This window comes from Dermacentor silvarum, chromosome 1, assembly GCF_013339745.2.
Source record: "Dermacentor silvarum isolate Dsil-2018 chromosome 1, BIME_Dsil_1.4, whole genome shotgun sequence".
NCBI lineage: Eukaryota > Metazoa > Arthropoda > Arachnida > Ixodida > Ixodidae > Dermacentor > Dermacentor silvarum.
Genome location: NC_051154.1, coordinates 53,242,704 through 53,270,433, shown reverse-complemented (window position 1 = coordinate 53,270,433; position 27,730 = coordinate 53,242,704). Strand labels below are relative to the sequence as shown.

Below are 27,730 nucleotides of genomic sequence, written 5' to 3'. Positions count from 1 at the left end.
CCATGGAAACGTGCTTCACAGCTGCAGCAGGACAAGAGAATAGTTTTATGCAATCACACATAATAAGAAAGCGACTAAAAATGCAGAAAAACAATTTTGTGCAACAAAAATTCCTAGCCGCGGGCTCGAGGAGTCGACGCTCGATGTCCTCGCGCAGTCCCACGTGCCGATGCGCGATATGCCTAGCCGCGGGCCCAAGGATTCGACGCTCGATGTGTTTAGCCGCGCAGTCCCACGTGCCGATGCGCGATATGCCTAGCCGCGGGCCCAAGGATTCGACGCTCGATGTGCTTAGCCGCGCAGTCCCACGTGCCGATGCGCGATATGCCTAGCCGCGGGCCCAAGGATTCGACGCTCGATGTGCTTAGCCGCGCAGTCCCACGTGCCGATGCGCGATATGCCTAGCCGCGGGCCCAAGGATTCGACGCTCGATGTGCTTAGCCGCGCAGTCCCACGTGCCGATGCACGGTATGCCTAGCCGCGGGCCCAAGGATTCGACGCTCGATCGACGTGCTTAGCCGCGCAGTCCCACGTGCCGATGCGCGATATGCCTAGCCGCGGGCTGTTACGATTGCCATGTGACACCCCGTCAAAAAAGGATTATCGGAAGACCATGGGCCGTATTCTGAAACGTTCCACTTCGGCGAAATTTCTTTTTTCGCTTTCAGGCGCGCGCTGATTGGCTGGTTGAGCAAAATTTCATGACGTCGCGCTCAACCATCCAATCAGCTCATACAATTTTGCTAAAACAGCCAATCATCGCGCCTGAAAGCGAAAAAGAAATTTCGCCGAAGTGGAACGTTTCAGAATACGGCCCTATGCCTAATCGAAACGGAGGATGGATCCCTAATTTGCTATGGGTGTCTCGAGTGGTCCCTGGTCTGGCGGGCGCCCCGCAGTGATTACGGGCCCCTTTGTGTGCGTGCGCACCAGGAGGGAAGGCCGCCTTCCACGAACTGTGAACCTTAGGGTGAGACTCCTTTCCGCGTACCAAACGGGACCCACGAGTCGCCGCTATAGCGGCGACAAGCACGTGCAACGTCGCCTAGGAGAGAGCTGGGGAACAGCCGCCAATCCCCGACAGGACTCAGTACATGTCACGTGACGTTGGCGTGAGCAAAATTCCGCCTACGATTTTAGCAGGCCTATCTAAGCGGCCCCGCAATGTATTTTCTTATTATTCTCTTCTTTTTTTATCCTTCACCAACCATGAAATAAACAGTGCAGAAGTTTCGCACTGAAAATCGTCTCGCCCTGCCTGGTCGCCATGGTCTACCGGACGCCTGCAGCCTGCCGACAACGCGACGTTACCTAGTAGTAACGCCGGTCGATGTTGTAGTAACCGGCGTCCCAACAGGTTCCGAGGATTCCACGCTCGATGTGCTTATATATAGTCGCGCAGTCCCACATGCCGATGCGCGAGATGCCCAGCCGCGGGCCCGAGGATTCGACGCTCGATGTGCCAAGTCGCGCCGTCCCACGTGCCGATGCGCGACATGCCTAGCCGCGGGCCCGAGGATTCGACGCTCAATGTGCTTAATCGCGCAGTCCCAAGTGCCGATGCGCGAAATGCCTAGCCGCGGGCCCGAGGATTCGACGCTCGATGTGCTTAGCCGCGCAGTCCCAAGTGCCGATGCGCGAAATGCTTAGTCGCGGGCCCGACCCAGTCAAAAAAAAAAAAAAGGGGGGGGGGGGGGGAATTTACTCCAACTGGAAATGTACCAATTGGGAAATTTCCAATCGTAAATTACTACAGAACTGTACTCATTGAACCAACCGAAACGTGACCATGGAATTGCATGGTTTTTGGTGGAGTGACTAATTGTACCCAATGGGACGTGCTAATTGGTTTGAAACCAATTGGTTGGAATGACCAAATTGCACTAATGAGAAATACCATTACACATGTATATAGTCCACAAAGCAAACCTACGAGGTCTGTTAGAAACGTATCCGAGCTTTGGCCGAAGAAAAAATAGTGGCGTAACTGGAGCGTTGGAAACCTAATCACCCTCAAAGTTGTCTCCTTGGGACTCCACACACTTCTCCCAGCGGTGCTGCCATTGTTGGAAGCATTCCGAGAAGGCGTCTTTCGGAATGGAGTTTAGCTCAGCTGTCGTTGCAGCCTGTCCTCTCTTGTCTGAAATCGCGCTCCTTTCAATGGCCTCTTGATTTTGAGAAACAGCCAGAAGTCGCAGGGGCCATAGCCGCAGAGTAAGGAGCCTGTTGAACTACAGGAGTCTGTTTTTTCGCCAAAAAAAAAGTCTGAATCAAGTGCGAGGAATGTGCAGGAGCATTGTCGTGATGGATGCGCCAATTTCCTGTTGACCACAACTCCGGTCTCTTGCGCCGCACAGCATCACGTAGGCGACGAAGACATCCCTGTAGTATTCTTTGGTGATCGTTTGACCCTGTGGTGCGTACTCGTGGTGTACCACATCGCGGGAGTCAAAGAAAGCAGTCAGCATCACTTTGACGTTGCTGCGCACTTGGCGGGCCTTCTTTGGTCTTGGTGACGTGGAATGCTTCCACTGTGACGACTGGGATTTGGTTTCCGGGTCGTACCCGTACACCCACGACTCGTCACTATAGTGATTATAGGTGTTCATGAAGTCGAGGTCACTGTTTATGGAATCCAGCATGTCCTGTGAGACTTCAACACGAAGTTGCTTTTCCTCCACAGTGAGCAGCTTCGGCACGAATTTCGCCGCAACTCTCTTCATGGCCGAATCTTCGGTCATAATGGAATGTGCAGAAAAAGTGCTAATGCCCACCTCTTCCGCAATTTCTCGGATAGTCACACGACGGTCCCGCATCACCACAGCGTTCACTTCGGTAATGAACTAGCTGGTCATTTCGGCATGTTGCCGAAATGACCAGCTAGTTCCAGCCGACCGGAGCGTGGCTCGCTCTCCACTGATGTGCGGCCGTCTTTAAACCGCTTGTACCACTCCTTGATCTGTGTGCTGCTCATAGCATCGTCACGGAAAGCCGTCTGAATCTTCTGAATGGTTTCCACTTGGCTGTCGCCCAGTTTCTGGCAAAATTTCATGCAGTAATGCTGCTCCAGTCACTCCGTCATTTTCCTTGCAATAATAAAATAAAATAAAAAAAACGACGACAGCACTGCGCACTACCTCACTCAGACGCTGCGTCCAAGCGACTAACGCTATCGGCAGGCGGGAAAAAATTCGCGCATGCGCACGAAGGTTCAAGGTCGGCTGATGCAAGCGCGCTTGTTTGATATCAATCAAGTGTTCGCAAAAAAAAAAAAATAATAATAAGGTCGGATACTTTTCTAACAGACTTCGTAAATGGGATTCCATGTGCAGCTGTTAGAAACGGGTTTGCTATAGCCTTATAGATAGTACTGCATGCATATATAGATATAACTAATTCCAGTTTTCTTGAATGGGTTCATAAACTGAAAGTATGATTTTTCAGTTGGTTATGTTCTAGCTAGTTTATTCCTATTGGTAGTCCAATTAGACTCAGTTGGGAATGTAAGGTGATCCTATCTGGTTCAAACTGGCAAGTCGAATTGGACTCAATTGGTTGCATCCCTGACTCAATTGTAACCATGCAATTGGAGGTAAGGATTTCCCAATGGGCCCAGTTGATTCCAATTGGCAAGTCCAATCGGACTCAATTGGTTTCACTTTGACTCAATCGTAACCAGTTGGAACTAGGGATTTTCCAATCGGTCCCAACTGGGTCCAGTTCATTTCAATTGGTAACTCCAATTGGTTTCTCCTCTGACTAAATCGTAACCGGTTGGAAGTAAGGATTTTCTAATTGGTTCCTATTGGTCCCAGTTGATTCCTATTTGAAAAGCTCATTGGAGTCAATTGTTGTTGGTGGGTTTTTTTTTTTTTTTTTTTTTTTTTTTTTTTTTACTGGGGAGGATTCGACGCTCGATGTGCTTTCGCGTAGTCCCAAGTGCCGATGCGCGAAATGCCTAGCCGCGGGCCCTAGGAGTCGACGCTCGATGTGCTTAGTCGCGCAGTCCCAAGTGCCGATGCGCGAAATGCCTAGCCGCGGGCCCGAGGAATCGACGCTCGATGTGCTGAGTCGCGAATTCCGAAACATCGAGTGTTGAAAGGTTTAACTGCGCGTGTCCGATCGAGGATTTCGTGCGCGAAGCTTGGTCGCGAAGCCCGCGTCGCCGATGCTCGCAATGCTTATCCGCGCGGGTCTGTCCACAAACAGAGGGATCGGCCACGCCACTGCTATGTCCGCGTAGCGCCCAAGGCAAAGGTGGCGCTTTGGCGCAAGTTGCACTTCGGTGGGCGCAGCAAGGCGCAGACGAGTAGAATTGTAGCAAAATGGCGCAAACGGCGCAGTTGGACAGCCACTGGATTGGAGTGCATACGGCACGCATTGCCAAATCCTGACTGGAAGCTTACTACTGTCGTTGAAAAGAAAAATGTACAATCATTGCATTCTACCGATGCTAACATATGGGGCAGAAACTTGGAGGTTAACAAAGAAGCTCGAGAACAAGTTAAGGACCGCCCAAAGAGCAATGGAACGAAAAATGTTAGCCCTGACGTTAAATGGTCCACCGGTTATTCGTCCTACACATTGCATGGCCTGCCCAGCTCCATTTTTTCCCGCTTAATGTCAACTATAATATCGGCTATTCCCGTTTGCTCTCTGATCCACACCGCTCTCTTCCTGTCTCTGGAGCTGGGCAGGCCATGCAATGTGTAGGACGAATAACCGGTGGACCATTAGAGTTACAGAATGGATACCAAGAGAAGGGAAGCGCAATCGAGGACGGCAGAAAACTAGGTGGGGTGATCAAGTTAGGAAATTTGCAGGAGCAAGTTGGAATCGGCTAGCGCAAGACAGGGGTAATTAGAGATCACAGGGAGAGGCCTTCGTCCTGCAGTGGACGCTGATGATGCTGCTGCTGGGGGAGATATATAGAGACAAGAAAGTACAAGTTGTATGGAAAGGTCGAAAATGTAATGAAATGGTGGGAATTCACCAAGGATATAAGCAAGGATGTTCTCTGTCTCCATTGTTGTTCACGCTTTACGTTAAGGACGACTGGAAAACAGCGAATTAGGGTTTGATTTATCGTACATGTGTAATTAATGGGCAAATGGTGCAACAGAAGGTCCCTAGACTGATGTATGCAGACGACGTAGTGCCCCTAGCGGACAATGCAAGATGTTTACAGGCCCTTGCGAATATGTGCGGCAACGCAGCGACAAATCCAGGCCTCAAGTTTAGCACAGAGAAATCGGGAATTATGATCTGTAACGAAGAGACAAGAAATTACGTGGTGTCAATTCATCAGCGAGTCATACCCATAGAAGCAATATAAATACCTCGGGAACGAGGTATTTATATTACGAAGGAAAGAATTACTCCAGCAACCACCAAGATAATCTGAAAATAAAGGGAAAGCGGAATGCAGCAATAATGAAACAGAGCACTGTGGGACCACAGTAAGTATGAGGTGGTGCGTGGAATCTGGAAAGGAGTAATGGCCGTGCCAGCGCTAACGTTCGCAAATGCCATTCTATGATTAAAATCGGATATCTTATCGGGGTTGGAAGTTAACCAAAGATCTGTAGGCAGGTTGGCTTTGGAAGCCTACAGTAAAACCACAAATGAGGCACATGCAAGGTGACATATGGGTTGCGCCTCTTTTGAAGTCAGAGAAGCACAGAGCAAAATTAGTTTTAAAGAAAGGCTCAGGAACATGGATGAAAATAAATGGGTGGCTATAAAGTGCACAAATATCTGTACCTGAAAAACGTGGACACAGAATGGAGGAAGAGGTCAAGGAAGTTGGCAACCAAGTACAGGATAATCGAAACTGTATATAGACAACCAGGAGTTATCAGACAGAAAGTGAGAGAAATAGAGACAGTGAATTGGATGCAAAGAATGGAAACAAAAACGACCATGGAGATTTAGAAGAATGAGAAGAAATTAGAAGGGAAAATCTGTACGATAACACAAAGGCTCGAGCCGGTTGCCTAAGGACCAAAACATACCGGAGCAAATATTCGGAACTAGATGAGGCATGTGTATGCTGCAGTAAAGATACGGAGACCACTCAGCACATCCTAATGGAATGCGAAGGGGTTCACCCAGCGAGAACCATAGGTAATGTACAACTTCCAGAAGCGCTTGGGTTTAAAGTGGAAGGAAACGTCAACCGATCAGCCGTAGAGATAAGCAAGAGACGATTAGAATACTGGTGGAAAAAAAGCAGGGAAGAGATTGATACGACCTGATCTCTTATAAACATAGGTAGCGGTACAAGGTAGATTATGAATAAAAAAAGATTAATGAGAGGTAAACAAAAATGCTAAAGAACATGTATAGTATAGCTGATTAAATCAAGCAGGCTAGGTGACTATTTGTCACCGGCCCCTTTAAAACGGGCCGGTGACAAATAAATGATGATGATGATGGTGATGATTAAATCATCATCATCATCAAGCTCGAGAACCCGTTGATTGCGCGCCTCGTCTGAATTGCATCTCGTCGCCTGCGCCTGCGCGCTTGCGGTTCCAGATTTCAATACATAAGCGCTATGGGAAGCTTATCCTCTAGAGTTGGTTATATATAGGTGTTCTGTGGTTATATTAACTTTGAAGTAGAGTGTACTATATAGACAATGGTCTTCTAGTACACTCTACTTTGAAGCCCCTCAACCACTTCCCTCCTCCTCCGTTCCACTGTCCCGCTTGGCGCGGCCGGCACGATCTAAAGCCCCTATATATAAAAAGTAGCGTCACGCTTTGAAGAATGCCGCCGCCTCCTCGCACACCCTGTCCGAGGCCGACGCCGCGTCGGTATTGGCCTAATGGCATCACGTGGACCGTCGAGCCCCCGGGCGCTGGCTGCGTTTGTTTACGATCACGCTCCATCGCTATTTTCGCCCGAGAAGCGTCTACCGACTGGCGAGGAGCACGACGTCCGATAGCGGCGAACACAGTCGGCGATCGTCGAATCTGATCAGCGGTGAAAGATAAACAGGTGCACGTGTTTCAAGCGGTGTAGGTGGCGCAACGGTCGAAAAAGGAGCGCGAAAGAGAGAAACGAGGAGGAGGGAAGGCGGAGGAGGAGAGTGTCGCTACTTTTTATATAGAGGGGCTTTAGCACGATCAGGGCAGTGGCGCCGCCCCGCCCTGTCGAGCTTGCCGTAGCAGACGATGGCTAACGCGCTACCAGAGTAAATCCGCGGAAAACTCCGATCGCGCCCTGCACATCAGTTTTTGAGGCGATATCTTGCTTCGTCAGTCAGTACCTGGTCTTAATAATGCCGTTTTGGAAGCAGCAACGCCATGATGTGAGTAGGCGCGTTACCAAGTGTGCAGAAAGCGTCTGCGCTCGCCGGATGGTTAAAAAAAAAACTCCTTTTGCCCTCGCCTTGTCGCTTGCGGCAACTGAAGGCGCAGCAGCACGCCATCACAATGCAGTTCTTGACCCTAACACGTTTGATCCGTTTGCGGGTACAGCACGACGAATGATGCCTTCCGCCGGCGGCCACCAGCGGCGTCTGTAGCCAACGCACGCGCATGCGAGAGACGCCTATGGGCTGTCCCAGCCCGTTATGTGCTTCGGAACGTTGGTCAAGGGGCAAAGCGTAATCGAAAGAATATGATTTCGTTGCACTTACAAACGATCGTACGCACAGTTATCATTATTACGCTACACGATAGCGAGTGTTTCTTCGAAAAATGCCAATAAATACGTGGTTTCCGAGGGAGAAGTATAACTTTTTTCAAAGTATTATATGCGACACATGTCCACAAAGGCTAAATTCGCACCAATTTGTAGCTAATTACCATAAATTTACTAATTAACTGTTTAATCACTTAACGGCACTTATTGCGACTGACGGTAATTAAACAGCGCAAATTTTCATGGGCGACACACCGTCGACTGTAATTTCGAACGAGCGCTCGATGAAGCAATTATTAAAGTGTTTCTCACAAACGATATCCACCGGAGTTAGTCTTCGATATGCCCTCTAGGCACTGTACTATGACGAGGCAGCGTTGGACGAGGTTACACGCCGCGGCCATGCACGGAACGGCCTCGAGTGCGACTGTTTTCACAAATCTGGGCAGGGGCGGGGCCTCACCTCGACGTATCACCATTTTCTTTTTCTTTCCTCTATGTTTGGCGGCGTTCCAACGACGGAGAACACGCTGGGCTGATGGTGACTAGGCACAACTGTGGTTGCTGTTAAGGGACCGATGGTATTCCTAACTAAACGCATCACTGTTTTGATGATCCAAATATAATCTCCCTATCAGGGAGGGAGCAGTCTACCTGACTGGAGAAGTATTTGTTTTATTTGGGGTGTTGCTACGCTGCGCAACAACCCAACGACCGCCGCTTCACGTCGGCACCCGGCACCGCGGCTTCCGCCGCGGCACAACCGACCGCGCCGCCAAACAGAGAGGAAAAACAAAAGAAAACGGTGATACCCAGAAAGAAAAAAAATTGACTTCCTTACCGAGACGGGATTCGAACCCGCGTACCACCGGTTCTAAGGCGAGCGTCGTAACCACTAGGCCATACAACTGTTTTTCTTTTTATTACATGGTATTTATTGCATCATGTATATGCGACAAAAATACTATCTGCGAAAAACGTGCAAGCACCAGCCAACACATCTCATATCCATAGCCTAGAAAGGACCTAAAATCTCGTTAAGCGCACCCTGCACGCATAAAAATACAAGTAGCTTTGATCTTAAAAAGGTGGCAACGACAAGCAACGTAACAAGAGATGGTTAAATTATGGGGTTTTACGTGCCAAAACCAGTTCTGATTATGAGGCACGCCGTAGTGGGGGACTCCAGAAATTTAGACCACCTGGGGTTCTTTACCGTGCACCTAAATCTAAGTACACGGGTGTTTTCGCATTTCGCTCCCATCGAAATGCGGCCGCCGTGGCCGGGATTCGATCCCGCGACCTCGTGCTCAGCAGCCCAACACCATAGCCACTGAGCAACCACGGCGGGTAACAAGAGATGGTACCAGTCCGGTTGAAACTCTGTCAAGTCGTGCATGTCCTTCAAGTGACCAATCATATGTGCGTAGCGAAATTTCGACGAAACAGGTTGAGCGTTTCTGTCTAACATGCGCGTCTTCCATAAGCTGTGTAGTCCAATTAAGAAAAAAAAAAAACATATCAAAAGGCACATCTCTGTGGGGTGCAAGCAAGTACAGGATATGGTATGGTGATTCAAAATGAAGTCTTTCTGAGAGTTCTTTGGAGCACATCCCAAAATAATATTGCATCTTTACAATTTATGAAGCAATGCTCTAGTCTTAGGTACATCACAAAGGCGACAATTCACAGTGGATACAAAAATTCCTTTTTTGTGCAACCAAGTTCTGACAGATAATGTTTCACTGTGTAATTTTTTCACTGTGTAATTTAAAGAAAACCGTTTTTGTACATGGGGATAAAGGCTTCTTGCGGACTCGTTTAAGTACGTCATTCCCTGGCAAACTGGAGAATGTAGAACGGTAAAGGGAAGGGGGAAAATCACTGATATGAAATCTTTGTACAGATCGAATTGTTTTCTGGACACTGTGTAGAGATACCCAGAAGAAAATCGAACCAAGAGGAACAGCACAGCGAAATATACTTCATTCATAAAACACCACAAACAAGGTCTTTTAGAATATTGGGATGAAACTACCAGATTGGGTAATGCATCGACTAAGTTCACTTGTATGAATGATCGTAGTATTGGGTGTGAAGTATCTCGAAAAAAGAAGAAACGCCAAACAATCTGTCGCACATATAGATGCACTAGGCCAAGTCCACCAGCACATACGGGTCTAAAGATATTATCTCGTCTCATAGGCTCAAAGGTAGAAGACCACACAAAAGTAGCAAATATTCTATGAAATCGTTCAATATAAGTCCGGGCACAATAAAGTATCTGCAGTGCATAAAATATTTTTGTAGCCAGGAACAAGTTACAAGCCACCGCCCCACCAAATATAGAAAGGCGGTGTGGCGTAAAGGTATCCGCATGGCGTTGAAGTGCCGGTACACCCCAAGCAACCACGGATATCCGTGGGACGTCCGCCATAGAACGTCCATCTTTCTAAATATCCATCACGGACGTCCATAGGACGTACAAGAAATGTCCATATCCCGTTCGGATGTCCAGAGAACATTCCATTGGGATGTCCAGGGGATATCCTGTTTTGAACGTGCCCTGGCTGTACATAAATGGGCAGTATAGGACTTAAGTTAGGACATGGATCAATGTCCTAATACGAAAAGAATATAGTTGGAAATTGTAAAGGTTCGTAATTCATTTTACATTTTCATGTTTCTGCACTCATAATCCGAGTTATTTTTGCAAGGCAAAACTAATAGCTGACGCACCTTCAAACTTAAAGACGACAGTTAAGCACAGATTTTAATATTTGGGCAAACCACTGCAGCATGAAGCATAACAAATCTCAAAGGCTATGCTTTCACTGGCTGCATGAACACACCATAAACGCCACGTACTGGTAGAAAATCTCTAAGGCTATGCTTTTGATATATTATTGCTATTTGAATTCAGCGTAAGCAATTTTGTAGCCCGAATCACGTCATAGACGTTCGGTTTTTAGACGCCACTTATTCCCAAAACGAGTAGTTATTTCACTGCTTAATTTTGATTTGTTTGAAAGCCTTGGCAATGCATGCTGTTCGACGACAGTGGATCCAATCCAAGTTGCAGCCATCGTGCCATCATTTTAATGGCGGCGAAGCGCCGGTGCAGTGTCGGTGCAGTGTCGGTAAACTCTAGTGTCGGTTCGTTTGCCATCTTCACAGCCTGCCCGAAGTACAGCTATTGAGGTGTGACAGCTACATTTATCTTTATTTGAGCCATTGGAGTATCTGTACGTGTTTTGTTCACAGGTGCCATCAAGCCCTAAAGTGAGGGGAAAGCCATACACGCGAAAGACTTCGGATCTCGGTTCTCGCGTAGCCGGAAAAATCGCAAATCCAAAATGATGTAGCGGTGCATGTACAGGGTCGTCCACTCTTAGTACGAACACGGCGCCGCATGGCTGCGCTCCGCGGAGCGCCAGCGCACATGGCGCGGGCCGCGCATCGAAGCTAAGCGGCGCAGGCGCACAGGGGCTTGGAGGCGGGGCTTCGTGTCGTCTGCTAAAGCGCGCGAGCGAGCCGTATTTGTTCCGTCTGTTGTCTGCTAAAACACAGCGCACTCGCGCACTTTAGCAGACGACACGAAGCCCCACCTCAACGCCCCTGTGCGCCTGCGCCACTTAGCTTCGATACGCGGCCGCGCCGTGTGCGCTGGCGCTCCGCGGAGCATGGCCACGCGACGCCGTGTTCGTACTAAGAGTGGACGACCCTGTGCATGTACGTCGCATACAAGCGTTAACATGTGTTGCCGTCCTATCCGTGCGAATGTTTGTGTGCCTTGCGATGTTTGCCGTTGTACAGAGGCAGCAGAGGCAGCATCAGAATTTAATGCGGATTGTAGCATGACGCGAACCCCGACCTCGTTCTTGTAGCCAAAGCACGAAAAGTTCGCAGTTCCAAGTGTCATGCACGTAATGTTTTTCTTTCCATGCTGCTGAGTGAAAAACAAAATGCTCCTTGTGTGCAAAAATTAAATTTTAATTATTGGTAAACAATGCATAAATTCCTCGAACTAGCAGAAGTTGCAGGGCTTTCTGTGTTGAAACTTCCCATCCCAATGAGTTTGCAGGTGCGCCACATTTTATGTTTTTCATATCTTTGAAAGTGCGTTTTATTTCTGACATGTTGTATGTACACAACTGTGCTTGAATGATATCTTACATTATTCTGTGTAGACTTGTTTATGTCTGTATTAAGAAATCCTGTTTAATCAGCGCAAAACGAGACAAAGGACGACAAAGAAGGTGGGTCTTCGTCCCACCTTTTTCTGCCGTCCCTTGTCTAGCCCATTCTCTTACCTTACTGAATTAGGTAAGCCTTGATGCTTACACTTACACTACGCATTGTACTGTCTTTTTGTGGTTTCCGCCACACGTTTATTCTTGCTTGTGACTTTTTCTTTATTCTAAAGCATGTACCTATAATGAATCCTCCTAGGGTTTGACAGTACGAAAAAGTAAAATATGATAATCACATGAGACTTCACTTAGTTGTCTTTCCCACTTTTGTTAGACTAACATGTTGAAAGGAATTTCTTATTTTTGTTTTTTATGTCTTCGCGCTGTTCCAATTTCAGTCATGATATCTATAGGTCTGCAAATTTCCTTTATATCAGCATGTATATTTATGCTATGAACATGTGTGCTTTGTGGACTTTTTAACATAAGGTGGCAGTAAATAATTTGTATTTTGAAGCTGGTGTGGGCGCATTTTTTTTTAATTATTTGCAGCATAGCGGCGACAGTGGAGTGCATTGAAGCACCTGACCGGTTGTTATAAAACATTAGTTGGGTGCTTGAATGCATTCCACTATCGCTGCTTCAAGGTGTGTGTGTGTGTGTGTGTGTGTGTGTGTGTGTGTGTGTGTGTGTGTGTGTGTGTGTGTGTGTGTGTGTGTGTGTGTGTGTGTGTGTGTGTGTGTGTGTGTGTGTGTGTGTGTGTGTGTGTACTCTGTGTGCATACACATATACACGACACACACATATCATTGGAAATACGTCTGCCACAGGATCCCATTTCGGATGTCCGATGTATGTACAAATTAGTTTTTTTTTTGTGTGTGTGTTCTTTTTTTATATCCATCGGACGTCCGATGGAAGTCTGTTGGAGATTTGCGGACGTCCATCGGAGGTACAGTATATCGGAAAAGGATATCCATAGGACGTCCGACGGATATCCGTGGTTGCTTGGGACGTTCCTGCCAGAAATGTGCACTAAGCTTATATGCATCAAAAGGTACACCAAGGTATTTAGGTGGCACGGTTGTCCATTCTATACCAGCATATTGAGTCGGTGTACATCCCCATAAACCATACAGCCACGCTTTCAGAGCATGCATTCATGCGAACCATATGATTGCGTTCAAACGTCGCCGTCTTCACCGAAAAACAAAAAATGGTTATACGACATCGAGGCGAGGCCCCGCCCCTGCACGGATTTGTTGTGAAAACAGTCGCACCCAACGGCCTCAGCTGTCGGTAGCGCTCTTGCGTACCAGATGGCGCTAGGGGCGGCGGTGGTTGTTTTCGTTATTTCATGGTGTATGCGACAGATGGCACTGATCATCGTCCGCTAGGAAGAGGTCAAGGAAGTTGGCAACCAAGTACAGGATAATCGACACTGTAAATAGACACCCAGGAGTCATCAGAAAAGAAGTGAGAGAAATAGAGACAGTGGAAATGGAAAGAATGGAAAAAAAGGACAATGGAGATTACAAGAATGAGAAGAAAGCCGCCTGAATCGGCGCCGCGCGCGGCCGCGCGCCGATCCAGCGCGAGACTAAATACCGACCGCAACATCGCCCAAGGTTAGCAGTATAGAAAACATCATGCTGGCAACTCTGGGCTGCTCACCAAAATTAGCTCTTTTATGTACCCAGAATGAAGGCCGAAATTCCCTAGTGAAGTCGACCAGTTGAACAGGCGAAGTGAAACTCGCTGTGCTTATTTTTCGCTGCTGCCCATATGATTAATGATGGACCCGCCTATGCGCATTGTTCTGTTTATAATATTTTCTGTGTTTGTTTTAGGCAGGATTGCGTTATCTCGCGAGCGCTCACACGAATTCATGGGTAGATTGTTAAGACTGTCAACAACTTCATCTTCGGCGATGCCTTAGTGTCTTGTGTGGCATGTGCGATCATTTGGATGAATCGTCTTGGTGGCGACGATTGTTGACCCTTTTTGTGTATGTAAGTGGTCGATTGTGCGTGATAAGGAATCCGTTAGTCGCATTAACCTGTGTGTGTGTTTATTTGACCAGAAATTTAGTTCGCTCCACGGTAAAGCTTCAGACTCTTTCTATGTTCTCAAATTGCGCAATATGTTCACATCTGCGCGCCCACTAACCTCATGATTCCAAAAAGTCTCGTTAGAAACATGATCTTTCCGTTTTCTTGAACCAGTAAGCTGTTGCCGGTTAGAGCTACGGGAAGTCCGCGTGGCAGGTCGAAAAAGTTAGGCGACCGTTGCAACGCACCTGTAGATCGTCAGCGCATTTGTCAACGCAGGTTATAGGCTGAGTTTATTTGAACTTGTGAATCGATAAATCGCGCAGTGGGTGTGCTGCTATGAGATGCAGAATATGCAAAGGCACAAACGGAACCGAGATCGAGTTTTCTCAGACGTGCAAAATTTTTACAATAATCGGTTCAGGTCAGCCTGCTAGCTGGAACCATGCAGTGCTAATGACATGCTGATTGCAAAATAAACTGCACCACCATAAGCTTAGCAACTGCCTTGCGGAATAGACAGCATTACATTTCCTAAATGTGTTGAGCATCGACAAGATCGAACGACCTACAGAACGCTGATTTACGCACGGCAAGATATGTCAAGGACGGGTGGGCTGGGCCAGGGAGGCCAAGAAACCGCCACAACAAACAGGTGGGAGGGCAGGTAGGTGAATGGCTTTGAAGTCTACGCAGAAACAAATATATATAAAGAATGCTAGGCGCCGCCACGCCGTTCAAAAGTCAGGTGAATGTTGAAGAGTGCGACAGTGACTAACGTAACAGAAAATAGTTTTAAGAATGGGAGGGGGGGGGGGGGGGGACCGCACAAAAGGCGTCAAGAACGAGTCGTGAGAGCGTCTCGTCACTGCCCGATCGCTCAACACCAGACGGCCGTGGCCAGTCGCCTAGCTGAGGCTCACCTATCCTGTCGTAACACGTGCTAACTTAGATTTCTCATAAATAAATGCAACATAGTTTCATTTCTCTTCAGAATAAGCTGCAAGTGTAAACCATGCGCCCACGTTCGTCTCCGGCGTGCACACACGTTGAAATCTGGCGCACGCACGTACGAGGAGGGGGAGGCGATAAGAAGGGGAGCGCGGCACGCAGTCGCGTAACTTCACTAGGGACATCTCCGCCTCGCAAATCTAGGGAACCGCACAAGACTAGATCTGGCAACACTGGCGTGTTCTAGTGGGGATTTACGCTCCCGTTGTGCCATTGATTGCGGCATCATCATCATCATACATCGAACTTTCTAGCATCGTTCAGTGCGGTGTGCGTCGCTCGCGCTCCTTCTGCGACTTGCGCGCGTCATCCTCGTTTCAAGTCCTCGGAATGTCCAAGGGGCTGAAGGAAGACGCCCGGCATCGTATTAACATCGACGAAAAAGCAAGTCGGACGCAGTTCTTCTAACAAGCTCCGGGAAGGTCGAGCGACGCAGATGCGCCGCGCTAAGACTAATGGCGCCGGAGTGGTCGGAGACGCTCGCTAGCTCGCCCCGCAACGCTGTTCGCGTTGCCGCCCAACCGCGCTGCCACTGATGGAGGTGGTGGTAGAAGGGGAGGAAATCACGGAGAATGAAGGAGGCTAAGGCTGCACTGCGCTCGAGGCACGCCAGCCGCCCCGAGTTGAAGAGGCTACAGTGCAGGCCGCAGAGAACGCGCCAGACGCCGAACGAAGAACCGGGAAAACCGCAGTCAAGCCCAGGGCTCGACCGCCACCACTCCCCAGGAGGAAACCACTAGAGTCCACCGCCCGGGGATTACAAAGTCATCTTGCGGCCACAAACAGCAAACTCCTCGTATTCGGCCTGGCGAAACTGTTTTAGAGCTGTCAGCACTGCGGAGGAAGTCATTGCAGTGGGTCAACTCAGGGTGTACCCCAGCGGCAACACTGCACTCAGTAGCACGCCGTCCAGAGCCAGGGCTGAGATATACAACTTGAAGGTCCTCAAGGTCAACCAACAAGATGTCCAAGTTATCGCTTCCGCAACGGCGCCTGAGGTTTCATTTAAGGGGATACTGTATTACGGCAGTTCTGATGAAAACGACGTAGCGATAAAGAATTTCAAGCCAGACATCCAGGGAATCCAGCTTGTCGGAGCGAGGCGCCTAGGGTCCTCAAGGCATGTGGTGATCGTTTTCGCCGGCACATAACCGGAGTGTATGGGATACTGGGGAGCCACTTAGGCTGTCAGCGGGCGGGACATAGAGCAGACGTCTGCCCACAGGAAAGAAAAGCCAGGTGTAAAAGATGCGGGGACGAATCCCATGTCACACCGGAGTGCGGCACGAAGCCAACGTGTGAGGCTCGTTGCATTGTTTGCAAACGAAGGCACCCCACTGGTGGCAGAAACTGCAAGTTCAAGTATTATTACCAAATGCAACTGAAGAGTAACATCGCGACAAATGGGGGCAGAGCAACTACAAGCCAGCCCAAGGAGAGGATCCATGCCAGCACAGCGTCTCAGCCCAGCACACACAGCACACGCCGTGCAGAGCAACCACCTTTCACAGGTAGACCAAAACAAGCAAAGGGACACCACCCTGGGAAATAAGGCGCAAGGAACCTCGGTATACGGTCGTCCTGCATAGACGGGAGCATAACACGGGGGCGCTTTGCCAGCCATGGTCGTGAAACCAGCGGATTGACCTCAAGGGCCAAGGGGCAGCCTGGGCTAGGCGAGAGGATGGCCTGGCAGCCCCCTGCAGCCGGACCAGACGACAGAGGACCCATCGAGAACAACGAAACGGTAAGGGGGCTCATTGCGGAGGTCGGAGAACTTCGAAAGCAGCTCAAGGCAGCTAATGCAGTGATGGAAATGCTGCTCGAATTGCTCCAGAGAAACGCTGCTACTTGCTGCACCAAACTGTCATTTTTGTTAGTAACTGCTACGAACCTGCTCTGAAACGGTGCTGAGAAATTCGATCTTGTACTGTTTACCAACTGCTGCTGTGGCAACTGTGATATGCGACTGATTACTTTTACATTGTGGTGGTCAGCTTTGTCGTATTTGATCTCATTTCTGCCACAAGAACTGGCATTTCAAATATATAGCTCATTTAGCTGTATTTTCGAACTTGACATGCAGACTATTTTGGCAAAGTGTGACAGTGACTGAGATTACTTCGATCTCATACCAATTCTATTATCAACTGCTGCTTTGGCAACGGTTAAGCCCAAACCGCATGAGTGATTTTGTGCGCGACGGTGACGAGCGACGGCTTCGACCGACGCAACAGGCCATCGCGCGAACAGATCACTCGTTCTTGTCGCTCAATCGCTTGGTTCTGAAAATCTAGAATTTGTCGCTCGGAAGTGCTATGAGCGACTAGCCAATAGCGCGAAGCCGGAACAGAATGTATATCAGTCAGATACTACCGATTGTCACACGGTCACACGACAAAATTTTGATACCTGCAAGAAGAACCTAGTGCAAGACCTTTAGAAATGTTTATGCTGCTCTATACAGTAAAACACATCAACTTAAGTTATTAAAGCACACGTCACGCCAGTTTTGGAGCGTATTTGCTACCCTTCTACCGGCAACACCAGTGCAGAGACGTCACTCAAAGTCGTCGTGCACGTGCGGTACGACTTGTAGGCGACAGCCATTTCCATCGCGTCGCTTGTCGCTGTCGCGCCCAAGATCGCTTGCACGTGGTTTATACTTTATGCAATTGTGGTTTTTTGTATAATGTGGTGCTCAGCTTTACCGGTTTCATCTCATTTCTGCCACAAGTACTGGTATTTTAGATATATAGCTTGTTTTATTGCACGTTCGATAACCATCCATCTTCTAAATTGTTTCTTGCGATTTGCATTGATTAATTTATGTGCAACACATTTCGTAATAAATATTGATATTTGAGACGCTTCGGTGATGCTTTTAACTGTAGGAGGCGTCGGGCATATTTTTTGGTCTGCTCCGAAAACACGTAATAGCTGCTCCAAACTAGCATTTTTTTCTGCTCCGAAATCTCCAAAAAGTAAAATGTGGCTTCCATCACTGCTAATGGCAAAATTAAGGCATTGGAGCACCCGAGCCCCACCCATCTGACACCTGCGGCAAGGGAGATCGCGGCTACTGTCCGTAGAAACCCGGCGGAAATTATGGAAACAGCATGTGCGCAAACCAAAACGAAAGATGACGGAAGGGGGCTCTTGTCAGCATGCGAACACCACCAACCTCATACATAGGATCGAGGCGGTAGAAATCGCAGTAGCAAGCTTAGCCAGAAGCTTGGACGAGAAAATCAACTCTAGGCAAGTAGTGATGCAAAAGACACTCAAAGCATTTCGGGAAATGTTAAGCGCGAAGATCGCGGAAGTACTGTATCAAGTGGGCAACAAGGAGGCCTCACAATCATAGTTTTCTCTACCAAAAGTAGAGTTGAACTATGCAGAGAGGTCTAGCGACGGCCATAGCAACAACCAAACGAACGCGCCCAACGCTAGACCAGAAACCTATGGCAGAAAAGACAAATTAGCCCTGCAGTAGAACTATAGCATGGATGGAAAAACTTTCTCGTGGAACTGTAGGTCATTCACAAAGAAAAACGCAGCTCTACAGTTCACCATCACCGATTTTGACCCCAAAATAGACATCATTGCATTGCAAGAGACGGAAACTGCAGTGAAACTAGCAGGCTTCGCGAGTTTTGGGGAGCTCCCGACAGTGCAAAGAACATAACCGCGGTGTAAATTGACCTGGAAATCAAAAATCTACATTACACATTCATACAACTGATACCACAAAGCAAGAAGCACAAGTGCCTGTACATATTGTATACAGCGCACCACAATGCAAAACGATACCATTTGCCTCGATCGTGAGGAAAACGAGAAAGGAGGCGGCAGACTCGTAATTCCTAGTGCTTTGTGGTTTCAATGCCCGCCACACTCTGTGGGGCTATGCAAGTTGTACAGTCGGCGTCAAATGAAAGCCGAACAGCGGAGCGTGTGCCACAAGCATCAGAAACAGGATAGTGCGCGCCGTCCAGTGCGCGCCGCAGACAGGCCCACACATCCGGTTTGGTAGCACAGCGCCACCCCACTGAAGTGCGATTTTTTTTTTTTTTTGCCTGCGTTCCCACTCGGATTTTTGAAAGGAAGAAGAAAAAAGAAAACAGAAGCGAAACCTGAGCTTCTGAGTGTTGCTGAATTTTCGCTTGTTTTCTTTTTTTTTTTCTTCCTTTCAAAAATCCGAGCGGGAACACGGGCAAAAAAAAAAAATCGCACTTCAGTGGGGTGGCGCTGTACTACCAAACCGGATGTGTGGGCCTGTCTGCGCTGATGACTGGACGGCGTGCACTATGCTGTTTCTAATGCTTGTGGCACGCGCTCCGCTGTTCGGCTTTCATTTGACGCCGATTGTACAAGGAAGGGAAACACCTTGACGAATGGGGCAAGTAACCATGAGTTGATATTGCTCACGGACCCTTCACAGCCAACAAGGGTCGGGAACAGTGTATCCAAAAATACATCGAACACATTGCCAGACTAATTGAGGGAGCAGCATGGTCAAACGGAAGCCTCAGTCTCGGCAGTGATTATTATACAGGGTGTTTCAGCGAACACTTTCAAAATTTTTTTAAAGGTTGCCTGTGGCAGATAGCCTAAATCTGGTTAATGAGCTGGTCTACTCGAAGAGGTGGACATTACTTGCACAAGAAATTGAAATGCATAATTGACCAATTAACAAAAAACCACTAATTAAGTTTTGGACTAATTTCCTGATGGCATATATTTCAATTCACAAATTGTAGTCGTGGAGTTCGCAGGGCGGATCCACTTGGAACGAATTCTCAGGATGACACCAGTTTTGAGATATTAATTCCCGAACTTTGCGGAGAAATGCATTGGCATTCCAGTTACTTTTGTGCTTCAATGCATAAAGCGATGTTTTGTTAAGCAAGTAACTGGAACGCCAATGCATTTCTCTGCAAAGTTCGGGAATTAATATCTCAAAACTGGTGTCATCCCGAGAATTCATTGGCCTTGCAAACTGTATGGCTACAAATTGTAAATTGCAATATGAGCCATCACGTAATTAGTTAAAAACTTAATAAGTAAAATTTTGTTAATAAGTCAATTATGCATTTCAATTTCTTGTGCAAGTAATGTCCGCCTCTCTGAGTAGACCAGCTCATGAACTAGAATTGCACTATCTGCCACAGGCAACCTTTTAAGAATTTTTGAAAGTGTTCGCTGAAACACCCGGTATATTGGACATTACCACCCGCTGGATACAAGAATAAAACTCTTGTCAGACATAGCACATTGGACATATTCAGGTGTTAACGAAATCGCCAGGCAAATAATCTAGAGGAATGGACCAAAGCGCTAATCCAAAACACCGAGGAAGCCACGGTTGAGGCGCCAATAAAAGATGACGGGCCCAAACCGAACTCCAAGCTGACCAACATGTGGCAGTAACAACACTCGCCAGGCAAATAAAGAAATAATCTAGAGAAATGGACCAAAGAGCTAATTCAAAACACCGAGGAAGCCACGGTCGAGGCGCCAATAAAGATGACGGGCCCAAACCGAACTCCAAGCTGACCAACATATGGCAGTAACAACACTCCAGGCAGAATAGATCAACAATTAGACACAACTGCTAAATTAGATGACAACTAGCTGTAATCGAGCAGGCGATGCTAAAATACTTGCAAACACTTAGCTCCACCTAATGGATATAGCTATGCAACCACATAAACGGGCAGCACGGAACTAAGAACCCCTGGCTGCTGTTTAGACACCTAGCAGACCCGGAAACACCAAAGGGGAAACTGCCCAGCGGATAAACTACTTAGATCACACCCCTCCAAGGACGAGGAAATCGTCAAGGAACTCTCGGACCGCTATATGAACACAACAAAAGACCGCAACGCGTACATTGAGTACACAGGCGAAACAAACATGAACATCGATGAGAACATCACGAAAGCAGAGGTCAGTGCTGCATTTGCAGGCCTCAAGACCACCTCTGCGGCCGGTGAAGATGGCATTAGTAATAAAATGCTAAAGAACTTAGATGACAGATCGCTCTAGAGCGTCATGAAATTCAATCGCATCAGGAGCACCGGGGAAATATCGCACTCCTGGAAAGAAACTAAAGTTATATTCATTCCGAAGCTTGGAAAAAAAAAGTGAACCTCGAAAACTTGCGCCCGATTTCCCTGACCTTGTGTTTGGGCAAGGTGCTGGAAAGAATCGCTCTGACCCGCCTTATAAAACACGTAGAGGAGCACCATCTCTTCTCTCCGACCCTCTTTGGTTTCTGCCAAGCCGTCTCTACACAGGATATAATTGGCTGCTGAAGAGAGACGTCATCGACATGGGGATTTGGGGGGCAGTAAAAACTATATTTGGATTAGACTTGCAAAAAGCCTTCCATAATTTCAAGCATGAAGCAATACTGAAGAACCTATCAGAGTAGGAAGCTGGGCCCACAAGTATGTTACCGCCTTCCTGAAGGACAGTACAGCTACGATAAGCATTGGCGGCATCAATAGTCCCAAAATTAAACTAGGAACAAGAGGCACACCACAGGGAGTGCTGTTATCCCTTTTCCTAATTAACTGCACTATGAATTCTCTCTCAGAGCAACTGGACCAAATTTCACTCATCCATCATTCCATTTATGCGGATGTGACCCTTTGGTCGAGAAAAGGACACACGGAGGAAGTCGGACACACGTTACAAAAAGTGGCGGACACCGTACAAGCTTTCGCTGATGGTAACGACTTGAAGTGCTCATTCACAAAATCGAAGCTCTATGTGGACAGCAAAGTTGCCCCGAGCAACAAAACTAAGCTAAAAATCATAGCCAATGGGGAATTTGTACATGTTGACAGCATCAGAGTCTTAGGACTACTAATAGAAGAGTTAGGACTACTCAGGGGTGGGACTGCCCAAAGTCATTTCGGAGCAATTTTTGGAGCAAGTAAAATTGCATTTTGGAGCAGCTTGGAACAGAGTAAATTTCATTTTGGAGCAGGCCAATCTGAATTTTGGTGGAATAACGGAACATGGCAGCACACTTAGAAACCACGAAACAGAGAATCAAGCAACACAAAGTGTGTAGTAGAAGCGTGCTTTGTAGCTATAGCATACTAGAATATGGAAGAGTGGGTCGAGCGGCGGCACGGTGTTTGTTTTTCTGTGAAGCCAAAAACATCGATGGAACTACAATCAAACTAGATATTCCCGCGCTGATGCTTATGATGATAGCGGAAAATGTTCTCAAATTATGCGGTCCAATCGACGCGCCAACATAATTTCTGCGTCATCATATGTCACCAAAGACCCAGAGAGCCGCAATCAACCCTGAATTGGTATAACGTAAAACTATTCCAATTTGTCTTTATTGCAATATCACTTATATGGACACTCCAGGCGCATTTCTGCCGTCGTCGTCGCCGTGATGTTCTGTATAAAGTCCAGGGGCGATAACATTGTCGTCGCGCGCCGTATGCTGTATATGCGAGTGAAAGCGTGCAAGGATGAGCCGACGATCGCGGCGTCCCGTGCGCGCAAGGCACCGGGCGAGGGGGGGGAGGGCGTTCTCCGACGGCTGCTGCATATGGCGCGGCATCGCAGGCCCTATTTTGGAAGCGATCTGCGATGGGGATAGAGTGCGAGTGCTCATAGATTTGTGCGTGCTGTGTTTTCGCCGCTTAGCTCGAGTTGAAGCGAGAGGCAGCATGAAGGTCAATTTGCTCGCTCCTGCTGCCGCGCTTCCTCACTGCAGCGTTTAGACAGCCAGTTTCCGCGGTCATTGAGTGAGACGTGTTCATGCATGTTCGCGTGACACATGCTTGTTAATTCAGTTAGTAAGCGAATGTTTACAAGTTTATACGGCCGATAAAACTACTACACTTGCTTCGTATAGATGTCTACTAATTTGCTATTGCAATCGATGCTTCGCTTTTCGGGCGAAACTGCGACTTTTTGTTCCAAATCCGCAATTAGCCCTTCGCGATATGTCAAAATGTCTCGCGCCTCGCCGATGTGGGCATAAAAACAGATTGGAATATTTTTACGGTATACTGGCCCTGGGGACAGAGACGGCCGCCCGCTGAACCCGCGGCAGCGTGCGCCTCCCTAATATCTATATAGTGCACTCGCAGTGCCCTAAGCCTGCTTTTTGTTATCTTGCGCCTCAGCTAGGGAGCGCCGCGCCACTCAGCTCACTCAACCCCGTATTCTAGTACACTCTAAATACAGCCACTCTGGCCGTTCCGACAGTGACAACAGCCGAGAGTGGCCGGAGCGCCGGAAGCGCCAAATAGTCCAGTGTTTAAAGCAGGAAAATCGCGAGAAACTGTGCTGGAAGCGCCGTCGCATGTTCTGCGGAATGTGAATGGCCACACTCTTTTTCGGAGAACAAATCGGCTCGCTGTTCACGACCACTGCCGAAGCGCACATGCCGAAGGCATTCTGGCGCAGGGTGGCGCAATTTCGGTCAATTTTCTGTGATTGGCGCAGTTTGGCGCAGGAATCTGGGTTTGTCTCAAAATGGCACAATTGGCGCAGGAGTCCCACCCCTGACTATTGAAAAGAATAACTGGGGAAAAGTTTGGACTCGGAGAGGAGGAGCTCAGAGAGAGGCATGCAGGCTGATCCAAGCATACTTCATATGCAGAATTGCATATACATGCCCCTTCCTCTTAACTGAAAAATTCTCGTATGAGCAAGATGGACGTCCTGCTCCGCAGTGTCTACAGGGTAGCCATAGGCCTGCCCATCTGAGTAGGTAATGACAAGCTCGTGCAGCTAGGACTGAGAAATGCAGTTTCAGAAATCGTACAAGCATAAAGGGTGACGCAGTGGTGAAGATTGTCTTGCATGCAACAGGGGCATGAAGTCTTGATGATGGTAAACCTCATCCCACACACTGCCCCAAGCAAAAGATCAAAGATACCAAGGAAAGTAGAAATAAAATCAAAATTCCACCCCTGCCAAAGAACATGGATGTTCAGAATGCTGGCAGACGGCAAGCAAATGCAGGAGCCCTACGAAAATCATTTGCTGAAAAAGCAACGGCACATAGACGCGTCAACCGTCGGACTAGACAAGTATTCGATCACGGTGGTATATGTCAGCGGCAACACCCTATGGTCTGCAACCATAAGGGCTGGATCCATAGTTGAAGCCGAGGAGGTGACCATAGCATCAAAGGCACCAGACTTACTGTGACAGACTCCATGTCGGCAATTATTAACTTATGGTCTGGATACGTCGGCCTCCCTGCAAAAATAAGACTGACAGAACCGGAATCGGTTGTCGTACTACTATGGGTCCCAGGCCATGAGGGTAACCCCGGTAATGAAGCCGTTCACCTCGCAGCCTGCGCACCCACAAACCAGGCGGAGGGGCAGTCTTCACTAAGGAACCAAGAAGAAAAGTACCTAAGCTATGGAGATCGTCTTAATTGATTGAGAGAGGAAAGATGCCAGTACTCCACACCTTGCAATGTGCTTGATAGGGAATAGTCAATTGCCATAAGAAGGGCACAAACTAGATGTACCTTGAGCCCTAGACAGCTCGCTGCCATTCTCAAGGACAATAGCGTCTCAAGCTGCAGGTACTGTGGCCTACAGTAGGCCAGCCAGGAACACATTACATGGGGGTTCGCCAATAACCAACCACCCAAAAACCTGATGCGACGAGCCCCCTCGGCCGAGAGTCGGAGAAGACGTTAAGGAGCCTAGTATACGAAGAACAACGCTGGCGGAATGGGTGGCCAAGGTAGCCACTCCATTCCTCTTCTATATTTAATGAAGTTGTTTCCTTCTCCTCCTTGCTCGACCTGCTCACACAATCACTGCATTCGTTCTCCACATCTTTGCATATCGGCTGCCTGTCATAGCTTTACTTTACATCGCACAAGCAATTAGGGCTGCCCTTGCGGACTTTTCACACGCGCACGCGTGGGTTAGCGGCAAATACAATGCCATGATAGCTTTTGGGTGCCACTATGTTACAATTTTAGCATTCAAAAGGACTGTAAAATCCCTTTCTTGATTTTACAAACTTCTTGGTTCAACGAAATAATCTGACCTTTCATCATTAAATCGAGTTTAAAATGTATTCCTGTTCCTGCGATTTGTTTCTTGTGCTGAATTTTCAGACACCTGCCGGCTTTGTGGCATGGCATTGCAGGGCTTCGCAAGAGGTTGCGGGTTCGATTCCTGGCAACGGCGGCCGCATTTCGATGAGGGCAAAATGCAAAACTCTTATTTACCGTGCATTGGGCACAGGTTAAAGATGCCCAGGTGGTCAAAATTAATCCGGAGTCCCCCACTAGCGTGCCTCATAATAAGATTGTGTGTTTTTAATTATATGGTGCTTAGGAGACAGTAGCGCACCCAGGATCTCGGCCAGGGGGGGGTTGACAGTTTGCCAATACCATCTAAACAGCACTAATTACGATTTCTTTACGGGAAATTGTCAAAAAAATGCGCTTTTTGCGAGTGTGCAGACGATTGCGCGTCATACATGTTAGTTGCAGTACTCGAATGCGCAAGGAAAGAAAAGGGGTTAAACAAAAGGGGGGGTTAGGTTGGCCTCAGGGGGGGGGGGGGGTTACAACCCCCGAATCCCCCCCCGTCGGTGCGCCACTGTTAGGAGATGTCGCCTTTAACTGGAGCCGGCTACTCCTTTTCACATAGAGATATGAAAAAAAAAGAAAGACTTAAAAGCATTAAAACTAAGTCAACTCCAAACTACTATAGTCCAGCCACCTAAGTACCCTAATGGCACACTAAAGGTCAATCAACTCAGAAATACAGCAACACAAATTCCATTCGCAAGAGTGCACGAAAGTCAGCACAAAGTCTGGTTACAAAACTGCACTAAAATCAGGGCAGATAACACAACATGGATTAGATTCAAACGAAGATGGATGAATCCAGCCATTGAATGGGCCAAAGTCGGGTCAAATTAATCACAGAGTGAGCTTATCACAGATTAACACTCTACTCATTAGTTGCCAACAATATTGCTCACTTCTAGAAATCTTTGAAAGGCCAGTAATGCTTGTAGGACCAGTAATGCTTCCTGAGGCTGAAGGGCTTGCAATCCAATGCCATTGAATCATGTGCCAAACATTCTCTTGTGTGTATCGTGTCGCCGACATTCTAACAGAAGATGCTGTATATCCTCATCTGCGTGCCAGCTCAAGTGCATTCCGGACTATCAGCTCTTCAAATTTTTTGTATAACAAGTTCTGTTAATGCTGTACCGAGCTGCTGAGAGTAAATCAGTGTTTCAAAGGCTCTGTTTGTATCCAATATGGACGGGAGTTTAAATTCAAGCGAAAGAAATGTGAAGTTTCCGAGTTCTGATCAAACCATGTTCATACCTGCCAAGTTCGGAGCAACTGAATCCGGCATATCTTTCGACCGAGGGGGGGCAGTAGGTAACACCCGCCCCCCTCCTCCCCAAATGTCGATATTTTCAAGTACTGCCACATGAACTTCATTACAATGTAATTTACAAATATACAAATGACCACATAAACATCAAGGTCTCACTTTTGCAAGCATTTCATAGTTGCAAATTTCGCCTTCAAAAATTTTTTTAAATTGAAATTCTCAGTCTTGCGTCCCACAACCACCATCTGATTATGAGGCACACCGTAGTGGGGGGTTCCAGATTAATTTGAAACACCTGGGGTTCTTTAACGTGCATTTAATGGACGGCACACGGGTGCTTTTGCATTTCGCTGCCAACGAAATGCGGCCGCCGCGGCTGAGATTTGATCCCGCAAGCTCGTGCTTAGCAGCGCAATGCCAAAGCCACTAAGCAATCACGGCGGGTGTTCAAAAATTATTCAGATAATGATTGATTGTAAGAAATTTCATTTCTTTCACATTTTGCAAGGTTGAAGTTTCCCAGTGACTTAAACGAGCGACACATAGACGAGCGGAGCGGCACTGTGTCCTCGTATTTTTCACGATGTTAAATTGCCGTTCGCACTCTGCATTGCTCACTGATATCAACAAAATACCCAGTGTCACTTCGGCTAAGCACTACATTAAAAATACTTGAAGATACTTCTGCGCTAGCACTCCTTGCTTTTAAAGCCATGACTGACCGTAGGCCTACACAATGCCACAGCGGCTGACGCCGAGAACGATGGAGAGTCTAGTGTTGCTAGTTGCGAAAGGCGGCATTCGCTGGCTAGCTTAATGAGACTTGGACCACTAGGGCACCCAACAACCCCGTCGGCGTAAAGAGCGGCTCTGCGGTTAACGAAATAGCGCATGTATAGCATTTCCCTACTACTTTCTTAATTTTGCGCGATGAACGTTGGATTTTTTTTTTTTTTTGCCAATGTGGCCTGACAAAGCACTACACGTGGGAACAGGGCACAACAGCAATTTCCGGAAAATTTTCCTGTCAACCGTACAACCAGAAGAAATGGTCCAAATCCGGGAGTCTCCCGGGTAATCCGGGAGACTTGGCAGGTATGCATGTCACTGCAACCACAGGCTGAGACCTGTCTTAGTATGTGCCACAATTTGCTTTGTGTTAAGAGGGAAACCAGATGGGACATCAACATGTGCTTGTCCAGCTGCCTTGTCTAGTGCAGCATTCCCAGGAATATTGCAGTGACCATGCATCCATTGGAATATTATTGTGCGATTCTCTTCATTTTCTTTTGCAAGTTCCTTTAATATCTCGTAAACTAAAGATTGTGGTTATTGCATGTAAAACCACAGAATTTTATTTACTTCTTTATGTTTTGCATTTTAAGACGATGAAATCGCATCCGCAGCTACCAGTTCCTTTCACGTGTAGTATCACTGCAAT

General features: G+C 47.7%; 1 protein-coding gene across 1 annotated transcript in view; it reads left to right on the top strand.

Annotated features, from left to right (window-relative positions):
- Positions 1–15,128: 15,128 nt before the first annotated feature.
- Positions 15,129–27,730, top strand: part of LOC119463304 (non-structural maintenance of chromosomes element 4 homolog A-like) — a 55,561-nt gene continuing 42,959 nt past the window's right edge. The window contains exon 1 of the mRNA XM_037724125.2: positions 15,129–16,655. Coding sequence (XP_037580053.1) covers positions 16,593–16,655 — 63 coding nt within the window. The 5' untranslated portion in view covers positions 15,129–16,592. The remainder of the gene's footprint in view (positions 16,656–27,730) is intronic.